A 16,861-nucleotide genomic window follows, 5' to 3' on the forward strand; every position below is an offset into this window, starting at 1 on the left:
GGTCGTCCGCTTTCTGTATTATAAACACCTGTCAAGATTAATAAAGGATCAGTTTTTCACTTCTGACATTTCTTGAACCTCTCACTGGTGACCCCGGAAAGGGACAGGTAGTGCAATTTTGGCCCAGCCATTAACAGACTAAATATGGCCGCAGCCTACCATCAGAGAGCCTTTAGCGGACTAACTACGGTGCAAAGTTTAGGCCTCTGATAGCTCTCTCCTGGTGGAAACCATGCCGTTAACAAACTAAATACAGTGTACCCAAAAAAAGGGGACGTTTTGGCACTTTGTTCGACCACTTAAACAATCAGCACCATTAACGGATTTTGGTGCATGAGTAGTAAAGATGTCGGAAGCTGAACCTCATTGCAAACCCACAAGCATCGTCTGTACACCTCTCTCACCAACAAAGCCAGACTCGGTTAAACTTCCCCCGTTTTTGCGGCAGAACACGGCATCATGGTTCCTGCACGCAGACGCGCACTTTCGCCTGGCGCGCATCTCAGACGATGCTATTGAATCCAACATCACCATGACGGCGCTCCCAGAAGAGGTGTTCAACAGAATCTCCCCCTGGCTCAATGCGAAACTGGACAAGGTCACATACACGGCCTTGAAAGATAAACTGATGCAATCTTACTCCATGCCCGTGACCGAGAGAGCGCAGCGTGCACTCGACCTATTATCCCAGCCCCTCAGAGAAGCATCACCCAGGGAAGCCTAGGACAAACTACGGGGGTTGGTAACACTGCCAGGCCGCGACGAAAACAGGAGAAGGGTGGTAGATTTAACAAAAGTGGTCTTCCTCCAGCGCCTCCCGCAGGAAGTTAGGTGCCAGATAAGGGATGCAGACACCTTCAACATGGATGCCTTAGTCGACGATGCCCAGAAACTACACGAGGCCACCAAGGCTTCGAAAAACACTGCCGCCCTGGGAGCCTGCAGCCTGATGGAGGAGAACGACGATGACGACGGAGACATCAACGCTGTTTACAGGAAGACATCAACGCTGTTTACAGGAAGAAGACACCATTCAGGGAACACAGGACATGGTCAAACCTTGCGTGGTGCTTCTTCCACAGAAAGTTTGGAACAAATGCCAGAAACCACAGGCCTCCCTGTTCCTTCAGAAAAAACAACAAAAGCGGCCACTAGTAACAGCTGTGGCCACAAAATCCAACCCCCCCTGACCAGCAGATTCCTTCATAAGAGACGAAATTTCCGAATGGCGCCTGCTGGTAGATACAGGGGCAATGCAGTCAATCTTCCTGCCATCCTGGGAAGGTTTAGAAAAGATACCTGACTCAACACCCGCCCTCATAGCAGCAAATGGATCTCCCATCCACACGTATGGCACGACGACCCAGACTATCTCAGTTCTGGGACGCAGATACCACTGGCCTTTCGTCATTGCAGATTTAAAGTTCCCCCTGCTGGGCGCAGATTTCCTAGGACACCACGGACTTCTAGTTGACGTCGCAAGACAACACCTCCTCGACACAGGAACCTGTCACTCCCGTCAGCTCTCCACTGGACCTGAATGCCCACCACCATCTGCTCCACAGCCCCCAATGGCTACACATCCGTCCTACAGGAGTTCCCAGGCATATTCAAACCAGAGCTACGCTAGTCACCTGGGGCTTCAGCAAAGCACGGCATCTTCCATTACATCACCATGGTGGGCCCACTAACCCATGCCAAGTGCCGATGACTGTCCCCCCAGAAGTTACAAGACGCCAAACGGGCCTTCACAGAGATGGAACGCATGGGCATCTGTAAAAAAGCATCAAGCCCGTGGGCTTCTCCCCTCCACGTGGTAAAGAAATCCGATTGTTCATGGAGGCCTTGCGGGGACTATTGGCGTTTGAATTTACTAACAACACCAGACCACTACCCGCTCCCTAACATGCAAGACCTGATGGGCACTGCTGAAGTCATACTTCCAAGTCCCTGTGCATCCTGACAACATCCCAAAGACCGCCATCATCACGCCCTTCGGGAGCTACATATTTTCCTATTCCACCTTCAGTCTCAGGAATGCAGGTGCATCATTCCAGCGCCTGATGGACACCATCTTGGGGGATCTACCTTTCTGCATCTGTTATGTCGACGACATTCTCACCTTCTCCAGGTCCCCAGAGGAACACCTTCGCCACATCTGCGCCGTTCTGAAACGTCTGCAGACAGCGGATAGTCGTCAGGTTCGACAAGTGCATTTTCGGGAAAGAAAAAGTAGACTTCCTCGGCCATGAGATTTCCCAAGCAGGAGTGCGCCCCACTGCCTCTAAAGTAAAAGCTATCGAGAACTTCTCAAAACCACAAACCATCAAAGCCCTTCAGGAGTTTCTTGGGATGATAAACTACTACCGACATTTCATCCCAGACGTCGCCCGCACTATTTATCCCCTGACGTCAATCCTGAAGGGCAAACCAAAAACACCGACCTGGGAGGCTCTGCAGCAGCAGGCATTCATTGAAACAAAGAGAGCCCTCTCCAGTGCCACTACCTTAACTCACCACAACCTCACTGCTGCCCTCAGGTTGACAACGGACACCAGCAACATCGTCTATGGCGCAGTACTCGAGCAGCTAGTGAATGGCACCCCCCAGCCGTTGGCCTTCTTCAGCCACAAGTTTTTGCCAGCAGAGACCCGCTACAGCACCTTTGACAGAGAGCTGCTGGCTATCTACCAGGCCATGAGACACTTCAAGTACCTGCTGGAGGAGACCAAATTAACAATCCTAACAGATCACAAACCCTTGGTGCACGCATTTGCAAAGCCAGGAGATGCGTGGTCTGCAAGGCAAAAGCGACACCTGACCGCCATCTCCGAATTCGGGTGCACCATCAACTACGTCCCTGGCAGGAAAACCCAGTGACCAACGCCCTGTCAAGGGAAGAAATTAATTCCCTTCACCTTAGCATCGACTACGAAGACTTGGAAAGAGAACAAGCATTGGGCCCAGAGACGGCAGACTACAGGACAGCAGTGATGGCTCTTAAGTGGGAAGACATGCCCTTAGCAAGCTCAAACACAAGTCTCCTCTGCGACACCAGCACAGGCTGCCCACGCCCCATAGACCTTACCTTACAGACCTTACAGTTTGTTCGGGTTGCCCCAGGTCCCTCAGTGTGAGGCACCTCTGATGTCTACCAGAGAATTGCTAATGCATCTTCCGGTATATTTTGCATCTTCCAATCTTGGATGGTCTGGGATGCATCTTAGATATTTGTCGAGCTTATTCTTAAACACATCTACGCTCACTCCTGATATGTTCCTTAGATGAGCTGGTAGCGCATTGAATAGACGCTGCATTACCGATGCTGGTGCGTGGTGGATTAATGTCCTGTGTGCTTTCCCTGGTATAGTTTTTGGCACCATTAATCTACCTCTGCTTGCTCTTTCTGATATTTTTAGCTCCATGATGTTTTCGGTAATTCCTTCTATCTGTTTCCATGCCTGGATTATCATGTAGCGTTCTCTTCTCCTTTTGAGACCATATAAATTTAAGAATTGTAGTCTTTCCCAGTAGTCTAGGTCCTTAACTTCTTCTATTCTAGCTGTAAAGGACCTTTGTACACTCTCTATTTGTGCAATCTCCTTTTGGTAGTGTGGGTACCATGTCATATTGTAATATTCAAGTGGACTACATACATACGTTTTATAAAGCATAATCATGTGTTCGGCTTTTCTTGTTTTGAAGTGCCGGAACAACATTCCCATTTTTGCTTTGCATTTTGCCAATAGTATTGCTATTTGATCATTGCATAACATATTCCTATTCAACATCACACCAAGGTCTTTAACTGCTCCCTTATTTGTGATTGTCTCATTATTAGGTCCTTTGTATGCATATAGCATTCCTTCTTTATCACCATAGTATATTGATTCAAATTTATCAGAGTTAAATACCATCCTATTTACCTCTGCCCATTTATATATTTTGTTTAGGTCTCTTTGTAGCGAGTTCCTATTTTCATCACAAGTAATTTCTCTACGTATTCTTGTGCCATCGGCGAAACTTCTCACTACCGAGTCCTTAACATTACTGTCTGTGTCTGCAATCATAATCACAAACAGCAATGCAGCTAACACCATACCTTGTGGCACACCAGATATTACCTTAGCTTCATCCGATTTCTCATCGTTTGCAATCACTATCTGTTTTCTGTTTTCAAAAATTCTTTTATCCATCTTCCTACTTTGTCCACAGTGTTATGTTTTCTAATTTTTTTTGCTAATATATTATGGTCTACCTTGTCAAAAGCTTTTGCACAGTCTACGTAAACCACATCTGTGTCTTTTTCGTTTATCATATTTTTATATATGCTTTCATGGTAGACTAACAGTTGGGTTTGTGTACTTTTTCCGGGTACAAAACCATGTTGTCCTATATTAAACAAACTATTTTTCATTAAATGTTTCATTATTTTTTCTTCATTACCCTTTCATACACTTTCATAATATGAGATGTCAGACTTACAGGCCTATAATTACTTGCCTCTAGTCTTGATCCACCTTTGAAAATAGGGGTAATATATGCTAATTTATGCTCATCATAAATCTTGCCTGTATCCACACTTTGTCTTAATAATATTGTGAGTGGCTTTGTGATTGAATAAACCACTTTCTTTAACAAAATTGCGGGGACACTGTCTGGTCCTGCTGCTGATCCATTTTTAATTTCGTTAATAGCCTGCACAATATCGGCTTCATTAATATCTATGTCTGATAAATATTCACTATTTTCATCTCTTATTTCTGTATCATTATCTTCATTATCAATTCTAGGTGTAAATTCACTCTTATATCTTTCTGCTAATATGTTACATATTTCATTTTTTTCATTCGTTAATCGCCCTTCAATTCTTAGGGGGCCTATTTATACTCTTCTTTTATTCATCTTTTTTGCATATGAGTAAAAAATTTTAGGATTTTGCTTGATATTTTGTAGGGTCTTTTCTTCTAGGTCCTGTTTTTCATTTTCTTTTGATTGTATAATCTTTTGTTCTGCATTTTCTATCTTACTTTTTAGTTCCATCACTTTCCATACATTCTTTTCTTTTGCAAGACCTTTTTTCCACTTTCTGATTTTCTGGAACAGGATCCTTCTGTCTCTTGGTATGCATGACTGATGTTTACTTTTCTTCTTCAGTATATATTTATCCACTATTTTCTCTAATATTTTATATAATATATCCATATTTACCTGTATATTATCACTTATGAATATGTTTTACCAGTCTTTGTTTAATATTCTTACTATAGAAATTGTATTTTCCATATCCTTCCCACTTTTTCGACTCTTGCTTATCTCTGTTTTCACTTGCTTTGGAATGGAGTGTTAATTCTAAGACATTATGGTCTGAAATACTCATATTATATACTATTATATCTTTAACATAATTCACCTTGTTTACAAATACTAGGTCTAAAATATTATCCTTTCTTGTTGGCACGTGATTTATTTGCTGGATGTTATGTTCTAGTAGCATAGCTAATAGTTTTTCAAATTGCCTCTTATCTTCTGCACTACTATTACTCTCTTTTTTATATGTATAAATACAACCACAATCTCCTTTTTGTTCTTTCCAACCTACGAAAGGAAAGTTAAAGTCTCTGGATATCAGTATATTCCATTCTTCGTGATTTCTACATATATCATCTAATTTGTCTATTATTATATCAAACTCTTTAGTATTAGGGGGTCTGTATATTGCGATGTTCACTAATTTTTCACATTCAGATTCTACCGCTATTAATTCACAGTATGTGTTACTATATTTCTCACAGATTTTTCCTTGATTTACGTCTCTCCCATATATCGCGGTTCCCCCTTGATTCCTATTTTTCTGTCTGATCTATAAGTTTGGGAACCCTTTATCTGATCATCATTACCAGTCTCTTGGGAGTACCAGGTTTCACTTATATTCATTATATGTCTATTTTTTGAGTTTGGGTTAGTTCTTCTAAGAACTCTATTTTTCTTTTTGAGTTACTCAAAACTAAACCCCTGTGCATTCATCACTATGGTGGTTTGTGTGTTATCCCCATTATCTAATATGGGTAATAATAAGGATTTTCCCATGCCTCTTTCCTGCTCTGATATGTTGTTCTTTTCTTCATTTCCATAACTTCGGACATTAAAAAATCCAACTTTTCCAATATAGTTGATCTTCCATCTTCATATTTATTCATTTTGTGTTTGTACCTGCATCTATCTCCATATCTGCACCATCCCTTTGCATCGTAGATACATTGCTTTGTTGCACTGTACTTGGGTGCTGATGCCTCATATCGTGATGCTGACGTTTCATAACGTGGTGCTGGCTTGCTTTTTCCTTTGTCTCATACTCTCTATTCCTTTCTTTATTTGTTTCATTTTTACTTTGATTTTTTATATGTATTTGATTTTGATTTTCTTTCATCATGGCTACAGGATGCATATACTTGCACTTTTTGTTGAATCTGCACCCTTTTCCTTCTCTCAAGTTTTTGCATATTTTTGGATGTAGATCGTTGCATTCAACCTCATAGCTGTCTAGATAGGCACATTTGCCATAAATCTCATAGTTGTGACATATCTTGGGATGTTTGTAGTGACATCTTTCTCCAAATCTGCAGTTCCCTCTTTTCAAAGAGTGCAGTCGATCTTCCTTTTTTTTTTTCTTGCTCTTTCCCGTCAGTATGTATATCCAGGTACAACCTCTTTGGGATTTTATTTTGGGTTGTCATTTCATAGTTTATTTCTTCATATGTGTGCTGTTGTATTGCCTCATATGTAGAGTCTGTGAGTTTCTCTGCATCCATACTCTTATCCTGTTCTTTGTTTTCATTATTGTTTCTATCTCTTCAATCTTATTTTCTTCTGTTTTGTTTTCCTCTACTTCCTCTTCCTTATTTTATTCATCCTCGACTACTTGTACATTAAGTCTTGACTTAATAACATTGTCTATCCATATCAGACATGTTGAGCAAAATACTTTTGTGTCCTTTTTTTTATTTTGCTGTACTTCTGCGCATGTAGGGTGAGTTGGTACATGGCATGCGCAGCATTTCCTTATCAGGTTTTGTGGATTTACAATGCTATACCACACTTTACATAGATTGCATGCTTTAGGCATTCGTTTTCCTATTGCATCAATCAGTATATTCACCATATTTACCTTGTTCAATTTCTTTGTTGGAATGTGTTGATAGATGTAGATTTTCTTTATAAGCCTCTTGATCACTTGGACTTTCTTTGGTATTCCTTCAATTGTTTTCATTATGTTTTCTGCTGACTTGTTCCAGCTTGAAGGATCATATCCTTTCATTATGTCTGTGTATGTTGTTGCATCTTTTTGGTTGGAGTTGTTATTGATCTCAATGATAAGAAATCCCAGCTCCCTGCTTGCCAATTCATCATATTGGTAGTCTGCTAGGCAAGCTAAATTCCTCCATCTTTTGCCTCTGTTGTTGCTAGACACTTCCATGATGCTCACTTTTTAATATTTCACTAAAAAAAAACACCTTAGCCGATGCTTTATCGTGCTATTCTGACTTTAATCTAATCACCGACAGTTCACGAACACTTCTAGCTGTAGATCACTCGCTACTCGTGTGTTATACGCGTGAAATCGGGTTGATTATTCAGACCAATAACGAATGCATCTTCAAACCAAGAACGGGCACTTCGAGGAGGAAGCAGGTGTTTGACATAGTCCACGGTCTCTCCCATCCATCAGGGCGTACAACAGCGCGCCTCATGACTAACAAATTCGTCTGGCACGGCAACAAGAAGGACGTTCAACAGTGGGCAAGGAGCTGCATCCCGTGCCAGGCGAGCAAAACGTCCTGGCACACAGAGTCCTGGGTCGGCGACTTCCCTCAGCCTCGTCAGCGTTTCGGCCACATCCACATCGATGTCGTCGGACCCCTTCTGCAGTCAGGAGGAGCCAGATACCTCCTGACGATCATAGACTGCTCCACCCGCTGGCCCGAGGCAACCCCCATGGAGGAGGTATCAACAGCATCATGCGCAGAGACCCTCCTCTCCAGTTGGATCAGCCGTTCGGAGTGCCAGACAGCATCACTACGGACAGGGGTCCAGTCTTCCTGTCAGAGCTCTGGGTCTCCTTGTCATGCATGATGGGTACAACTCTACATAGCACAACAGCCTACAACCCTGCAGCGAACGGCATGGTCGTGAGGGCGCACCGCCCTCTTAAGGCAGCTCTCATGGCACATTGCACCGACGAGAGGTAGAAGGAACAGCTGCCCTGGGCCCTGCTGGGTCTCCGCACCGCACTGAAGGCTAATGGCGATGCCTCCCCTGCTGAGAAAGTCTATGGGGAGACACTGGCCATTCCTGGAGAATTCTTCCTGCCGTCAGCCGACGGCGCCGACACCCCCCTCCTGAGGTTGAGGGAACTCACACAGAAGTTTGTGCCCTGCCATAAAACCTTCACTGACAGAACCACCACCTACAGCCCACCTGCCTTAGACTCCTGCACCTATGTCTTCTCAGGGTGGACGCCCGTTGGCCGCCCTTAACCAGGCCCTACAGGAGGCCCCACCAAGTCATCAGGTGGGCCGCCAAGGCATACCTCCTTAACATCCATGGGCAGAAAGACTGGATCACCATCAACAGGTTGAAGCCGGTATTCCTGTTTGACAGCGAAGTACGCGAGGAAGAAGGCAGGTGCCCCAGAGTTCCCCCTCAGTACCTCCCCGTGGACACACCCGCTCCCCCACCAAAGCGGGGTCCGGGGGCGCCCAGGAAACACATCGAGCCAACCCCAGATGTCGGTGCCATCTCACGCCCACAGTTCTCCAGAAGCAGGGGCCCACTCCGACTACCTCAGCGTTTACGTGATTAATGTTGTTTCATCCAATAATTGCTCCTCTAATTATTGTCTCGGGGGGGAGGGAGTATTTGTAAGGGTGTCAAATCGCCTCTCCTTTCTTGTGTTTCGTTCTTCATACGTACATTATTCACATCATATATGTTACTTGTTGATATTTCAGATTCTTTATGTACAGTATCTCATTGTATGCATCATTGTGCAGCCTGTCTGCCGATATATATACCTGCCTTTTACATGTTACGAACTGCATTATATATGTCTTTTTATGCCTGTTAACAAACACAACCTCTGTATGGATGCAGCGGGGGGCCTCAGGTCGCCCGCTACCTTTCCATCCGCTTTCTTTATTATAAACACCTGTCGGGAATAATAAAGGATCAGTCTTTCACTTCTGGCATTTCTTGAGCCTCACGTGTGGTATTCTCAGTTCTTTCAGGTCAAATTCTTTCCAATTAATTACATTCACATCCACATTCTGTATTGACTGGCTACACCTTAAAAAAGAGCATGAGAAGCTTTAACGTATATTATGAAAAGCTGCATATGTGGACACAAAATAAATAATGAAAGAATAAATGGAAGTGCATGGTGCAGAAAGTGACTTTTGTTAGAGCAAGGTGCAGTTAAATTGTTGTTTTATTCTTTTCATTGTGTTTATTTGTTGCCTTTTTGCAGATGACAGCAGTAGTCCGGATTCAGAACTCCGGCTACCCATCAATGACATTGACTCGGGTAATTCAACCCAACACTCACCAGATGGCGCGAAATCCATGTCACCGCAGGCCACCGTCAATGGTAAGAACCAACACAAAAAGTAAATTGTCAGGCAGTGTTGAATTCAGGACATTGTTTCTGCATATTACAGTATGTGAATTCAGTTTGTGAAGAAATACAATGGGGTTTCTCTGGATTTTGTCTTGTAAATTGTGTGCGTACTCACAAATTATCATACATATGGAACTGTAAGGACTGGGTTATGAGCGACATACTGGCTGGGTGTTAACTGGTTTATTGGTTGTTCCTTACTGAGATAAATGTACAGAATCTTGAAGATGTTATTGACGCTTTAACGGTAATGTAGCGTCTACACACAGACAGGTAAAACGGACATAAAAGGTTCAGACATCTGTGTTTGTCGGCAGACAAACAGATGGCGATATCAAGAGACATGATTAACATATGGTGATGAAACATACATCAGTGGAAGGGTCAGGAAATTCTACATATGGCCAATTGCATGAGATTCAAGACAGATTAATGGATACAATGCAATAGCATAATAAATGTGCAATGGAGAGACCTTTGGCATCTTCACAAACAGAAACATACACACAGTTTGATACAGAAGATTCGTTGGAACATTATGAGTACATGATTAGAATGCTTGCATGGCAATGCAAGTAGTGGTGATTGTACATACGTTAAGACAACAATGCTTAGGGAGAAACAGACGGAAATATTGTATGGTTGAAATCGCGTTCCTGTAGAGAAAGAAAACGAGACGCTCCTGTTTTGTCCTGTCGACTCCGATGATGACGATCGACGAAACACGAACACACGTGTTTGGAAGAGACAGCGTCGGGGCTCTTACAAGTACTCTCCCCAAGACGTGTGTAACGTCTGATTGTTTGGAAGAGACGGCGTCGGGGCGACGGGCTCTTACAATGTTCCCCACAAGCGAGGCATCGATGCGGAAATTGTCTTGGCGACAATTGTAGTTGGCTCGAAGGGCTTGGGCTAGGGGCGGGTAGGAGGCTGAAGGGGGGCACCGGCCAGCAGGAGCTCGAGGAGGACGGGAGCTGGTTGAAGGGTGACGTCGGATGATCCTTCGGTGGCCGGCTCGAGGGCTGAAGGATGACGGCTGATCCTTGGTAGCCAGCTCGAGAGGGCGGCAGCAGGCTGAAGGATGACGTGGCTGGTCCTTCGTTGGTCAGCTCGTCCAGTACGAGTGCGGGGGCGGCTTCAGGTTTCCTGGAGGAGGTATCCAGGGCCCGGTGGTGGAGTGGGTCATCTCGGAGGGTCGGACTAATACTGAGAACTCAGGAACGGCGGGAAACAGCGAGGCGGCGAAGGGTCAATCGGCGTGGGTCGTCATCTTGGTCGGCGGGTCCTTGAGTCACCCGGGGTCACCAGTGTAAGGACTGGGTTATGAGCGACATACTGGCTGGGTGTTAACTGGTTTATTGGTTGTTCCTTACTGAGATAAATGTACAGAATCTTGGAAGATGTTATTGACGCGTGCGAGCGGTAATGTAGCGTCTACACACAGACAGGTAAAACGGACATAAAGGTTCAGACATCTGTGTTTGTCGGCAGACAAACAGATGGCGATATCAAGAGACATGATTAACATATGGTGATGAAACATACATCAGTGGAAGGGTCAGGAAATTCTACATATGGCCAATTGCATGAGATTCAAGACAGATTAATGGATACAATGCAATAGCATAATAAATGTGCAATGGAGAGACCTTTGGCGTCTTCACAAACAGAAACATACACACAGTTTGATACAGAAGATTCGTTGGAACATTATGAGTACATGATTAGAATGCTTGCATGGCAATGCAAGTAGTGGTGATTGTACATACGTTAAGACAACAATGCTTAGGAGAAACAGACGGAAATATTGTATGGTTGAAATCGCGTTCCTGTAGAGAAAGAAAACGAGACGCTCCTGTTTTGTCCTGTCGACTCCGATGATGACGATCGACGAACACACGAACACACACGTGTTTGGAAGAGACAGCGTCGGGGCTCTTACAGAACCACTTCTCTCAGCCTCTTTGTATTTACTTTTAACATGAATGAGAAGGTAAAATGCACACACACACAGATTATATATATATATATATATATATATATATATATATATATATATATATATATATATATATATATATATATATATATATATATACAGGTATATATATATATATATATATATATATATATATATATATATATATATATATATATATATATATATATATATATATATATATATATATATATAAGCGAATCCAGTTCAGTACCAAGCACTTTCACGTTTATTAACGCATCATCTGGGCACAAATGAGACACAGATGAAAAGAAGGTTACAAAGTAAACAAAAAGAACAAGAATTCCAGATGGTCAGTTGTCAAAGGGTAATAAACAGAAAGATAATCCAGGATAATCCAGGATCAAGTAGTCACAAACTAAAACCATCGACCTAACTACAAGTGATACGAAAGTTTAGCCATACAAAATCCAAAAACATGAATAAAATTGAATACCAGACAGTTAATTGCCAAGGGGTAATAAACAAAAGGGTAATCTAATTACTTGACTTGATAAAACAAGATTCAGTGATGTTCCTTTTAACTGTGTCGTTGCACGGGACTAAAGATCTTGCTTCACTCCAATTAATAGGATAATCTAAGTCTCTCATATGTACGAATAGTGCATTCGATATTTGAGTGAGAGCTGGCCAAATATCGAATGCACTATTCGTACATATGAGCGATTTAGATCATCCTGTTAACTGGAGTGAAGAAAGATCTTTAGTCTCGTGCAATGACACAGTTAAAAGGAATATCACTGAATCTTGTTTATCAAGTCAAGCGATGAAAGTGTTCTAAATTTAAGTCTTGGTTTGTTTAAACTTGATACCTTCATAATTAAAAAGTTGTTGATAAATATAAGAAAAATTGATATTCAGTTTTATACATGTTTCTGCAATTTGAATCGGTAAGATTCCGCATCTCTTACGGTTAACCATTTGGTTCTAGTTTGTGACCGTGTGATCCCGGATTTTCCTGGATTACCCTTTTGTTTATTACCCCTTGGCAATTAACCACTTGGTATTCAATTTTATTCATGTTTTTGGGTTTTGCATGGCTAAACTTTTGTATCTCTTGTAGTTAGGTCTATGTTTTAGTTTGTGACTACTTGATCCCAGATTATCCTGGATTATCTTTCTGTTTATTACCCTTTGACAATTGACCATCTGGTATTCTTGTTCTTTTTGTTTACTTTGTAACCTTCTTTTCATCTGTCTCATTTGTGCCCAGACGATGCGTTAATAAACGTGAAAGTGCTTGATACTGAACTTCTGCCTATCATTTTCCTGTGGGATTCGCTTATACACTGAAGTCACATGCATCTACTGTGATTTTTAACATGTATACATACATACATACATATATATATATATATATATATATATATATATATATATATATATATATATATATATATATATATATATATATATATGTGTGTGTGTGTGTGTGTGTGTGTGTGTGTGTGTGTGTGTAACAAATTCAGTGGAAAAGTGATTGGAGTAGTACTTGATGAAACTCTGTAGCAAGAACACCTTTCAGGTGGAAAGAAAAACCTGGAGAGAGTCGGGTATGCAATGGGATCATTGATCGTGTGAATGATATTAAATAGTGGCAAAAGTAGCCTTCTAGGTGAGAGAACAGCTAATTAGAATTAAAACAGGGTTTGCATGGTGCCATCTGGTATCTTCACCGATACTAAGAGGTAACTTACTGGCAAAACAAGAAACTAGTTGTCCAGCTGTCGTATTAAGAACTTACTATACATATTTATAAGTTCATAGCATCAATCATGCAAGATCGTCTATTTCATCTCCCTTTTGTTGACTGAATTATTAAGTGTTCCTTAGTGATTAAAATTTGAATTTTCTAGCTATGTTCATACCACTTGAAAGTGTCTTTTGAAAAGAAACCTATATGATGTATTAGCAAAGTGCTGCATACTGTGAAACCTTTGGCCTATAGTGTGAATCATGCTTCTCCAAAAGCTCACAGCCCTCATTGAGTTTGTCCATTTTGGGGATTTCATGTGAAAGACCCTCTGTCTAAAGATATTTTTTTGTCAAAGATTTTTTTGTCAGTGTCATAGCCTTATTGCACAAGGTCTTTCAAACTTGACCAGCACCAGTACTCTGATTGCAGTATTGCTGTCCCCCCTTCCTATTAACTGAGCCTAAATTACCTGAACGAGTGCCCATTCTTAGATTATGATTTTCGTATCTCCTTTAGATTACAGTTTCACTGTTTCTTATGTGAGCATCCAGCTCCGATTGTAGCTTGGCTGTCTCCCCATTGACAGAGCCAAAGTGTTGCATGTGTGATCTTTTTCTTGAAAGCTCTCCCACACTTAGGTTGCAGTTTCCTGTATTCCCATTAACAGGGCCAAGTCATCATACATGCGTCCTTCCCTTAACGAACACCCATGCTGATATTGTAGTTTTGCTGTCCCACAGTTAACACCCATCTTAACAGAGCCGAAATTGTTGTACATGTGAGAGCAGATTGTTGCAGTGCTGTTGGCTCAAGATTCACCGGGGCGAAATTGTTGTACATGAAGTTCTTCTCCCAATAACCCTGGAAGGGGGGGTAGTGCCGTCAGTGCTCCTCACGTGGTGCACTGTATGCGTTACTTAAGGTTCTTTACAGCGTCCCTACAGCCCCTGGCTGCAACCCTTTTCATTCCTTTTACTGTATTTCCATTCATATTCCCTCTTCCATCTTACTTTTCACCCTCTTCTAACAATGTTTCATAGTGCATCTGCAAGGTTTTCCTCCTGTTACATCTTTTAAACCTCTTACTCTCAATTTTCCTTTCAGCGCTGAATGACCTCATAGGTCCCAGCGCTTGGCCTTTGGCCTAAGTTGTATATTCTATTTATCTTTCTATCTCCCAACTAAGTGCTTATGCTTGTATTGCAGTTTTACTGTCTTCCTAACGAGCATACATGCTAAGATTGCAATTTTGCTATCGTATCTTTAACTGGGGTAAAGTTATCATATGTATGGTGTTACTTCCATAGGAACACCCATGCTTAGCTGAGAGTTTTGCTCCAGTGAGCATCCTTGATTAGATTGCAGTTTCAGTGTCTATCCATTCACTGGGCTAAAATTGTTTTAAATTTGATTAGATTGTAGTTTCTTTGTAATTTCTTTGTCACCCCATTAACTGGGGGACAAGTTGTATGTGTGGTCTTTCTCTTGAATGAGCACCCAAGAGCTTAGATGGCAGTTTGCTCTCTTCCCAATAGGTACTCATGATTCATTTCGTTTTCACTGTCTCCTCATTAACTTTGCTGAGTTTGCCGTATATGTGATCCTTCACTTGAACAGACACCCATGCTTAGGTTGTAGTTTTGCCATCTTCCCATGAATTGGGCTGAAATTGCCATATGTGGAACTTCTCCGGAAAGAGCACCAATGCTTAGGTTGCAGTTTTGCAGTCTCTCCATTAACTGGGATGGTATCATACGTGTGTTCATTTTTTCCAAACAAGCACCTATGCTTAGGCTTCAACTTTGCAGTCTCCCCATTAAAGTATATAAAATTGTCGTAAAGGTGGTTCTTTTCTTGAACAAGCACCCATCTTTAGGTATCAGGTTGTCAGTCTCCCCAGTACCTAGGCCAAAGTTTTCATGTGTTTTCTTTCTCCAGAATGATTACCCATGAAAAATTAAGTTTTATTGACTCCCAGTAAAGTAAGCTGATACTGTCATATTTGAGGATCATCTCCCAAAGGGACAACTAAGAGCATCCAAGCATATATTATTTGTTTGGTTGTCACCTCATTAATGGGGCAAAAGTTATGACATGAGTAACCGTGCTTACATTGCTGTTTTACCTAGTCCTCATTAACTGGTCTGATGTCCACATTCATTCGGGCCTTCACTTGAAGGCCCCCAGCTTAGATTGCAGTTTTGTTAGGTCCATGTGAGTACCCATGTATATGTTCCCATAAACTGGGTCGCATGTATGATCCTTTTATTGAACATTACTCATGCTTATGTTGTGGATTCACAATTTTCACATTAACTAGATTGAAGTTGGCTTATGTTTGATCCTTCTCCTGAATTAGCACCCATGCTTAGGCTGATGATACTGTGGATGCTTTGACTTTCTGAACAAATACCCAAGCTTAGATTGCATCCAAAACAAGCAACTATTCCTAGATTACAGTTTACATGTCTCCTCAATAACTGAGCCAACATTGTTGTATGGGAGGTCTCTCCCTCAAATGAGCACCCATGCCTAGTTTGTACTTTTGCTTTCCACCATTAACTCTGCCAAAATTGTCTTGCGTGTGGGCCATCTCAAAAATAAGAACCCCTACTTAGATTGCAGTTTGGCTGTCTCCCCAGGAATTGCCGATATCGTGTCCCAAACAATTACTCAGGTATCGGATGCAGTTTCGTTGTCTCCCCAGTAACTGGGCAGAAAATGTTGTGTGTGTAATCCTTTATCCCAACAAGCACACTTGCTTGGATTTCCGTTTCATTCTTCCCATTAATTGGGCTGAACTGTTTGTGAATGCAGGTTTTCTACAGAACAACCCATGCTTGGATTGCAATGTCTGTCTCGGGAATATCCGAGTTGCTTCTTCGCCACTTCCTCCATCGTCAGTCTTTGAGAAACCCTTGAATACGGATTGAACAATGTTACTAGCCCATGATTCAGGTTGGACTAAGGTTTTTCCTGTCTGACTTGGGTTGAGAGTGTTTTCCTGAATTACAATAGGAACAGTTAGAGCTCGCAGATACCCCTGAATGAAAAATTCAAGTGATTTTTATCTCTTATTTTGAAGTGTTCCTTCAACCTAACGCCTTTCAAGTTTATATTTGAGTGAACACAAGAATGTGTTGTAACGCAGTCCTTCCCCTTTGTCTTGTATGCATTAGGGATTTGTCAAACATAAAAGTAGTGCAGTCCAGTGTGAACTTCATAAAATGACTGGCAACCGTATCCCACAATGACCAGGCTTACACTTGTGTCATTGGTTATCGGAAATGTTATCATGTATTATCATAAACATTTATGTGAATACATGAAAAAAGAAAATACAGTGAAATGTATTAAATAAAAAGGCCCTTATTTGACTGACTATATTTTGATATAAGTGCATCTATGTTTATGAAGTGCTTACATGTTAGTTTTCTTCCTTTACGTATTTTGCAACGGATTGTAAAGG

At 41.8% G+C, this 16,861-nt stretch overlaps 1 protein-coding gene across 2 annotated transcripts in view; it reads left to right on the forward strand.

The window, feature by feature from the left end:
- Positions 1-16,861, forward strand: part of Aplip1 (JNK-interacting protein Aplip1) — a 435,485-nt gene that overhangs the window by 410,066 nt on the left and 8,558 nt on the right. For both annotated transcript variants that reach the window (XR_010853664.1, XM_067107287.1), the window contains one exon: positions 9,527-9,646. Coding sequence is in view for 1 of the 2 variants with exons in the window: in XM_067107287.1 (XP_066963388.1) it covers positions 9,527-9,646 (120 nt within the window). In the remaining variant the exon portion in view is untranslated. The remainder of the gene's footprint in view (positions 1-9,526; positions 9,647-16,861) is intronic.

Source organism: Macrobrachium rosenbergii, chromosome 8 (assembly GCF_040412425.1).
Source record: "Macrobrachium rosenbergii isolate ZJJX-2024 chromosome 8, ASM4041242v1, whole genome shotgun sequence".
NCBI classification, from domain to species: Eukaryota; Metazoa; Arthropoda; class Malacostraca; order Decapoda; family Palaemonidae; genus Macrobrachium; species Macrobrachium rosenbergii.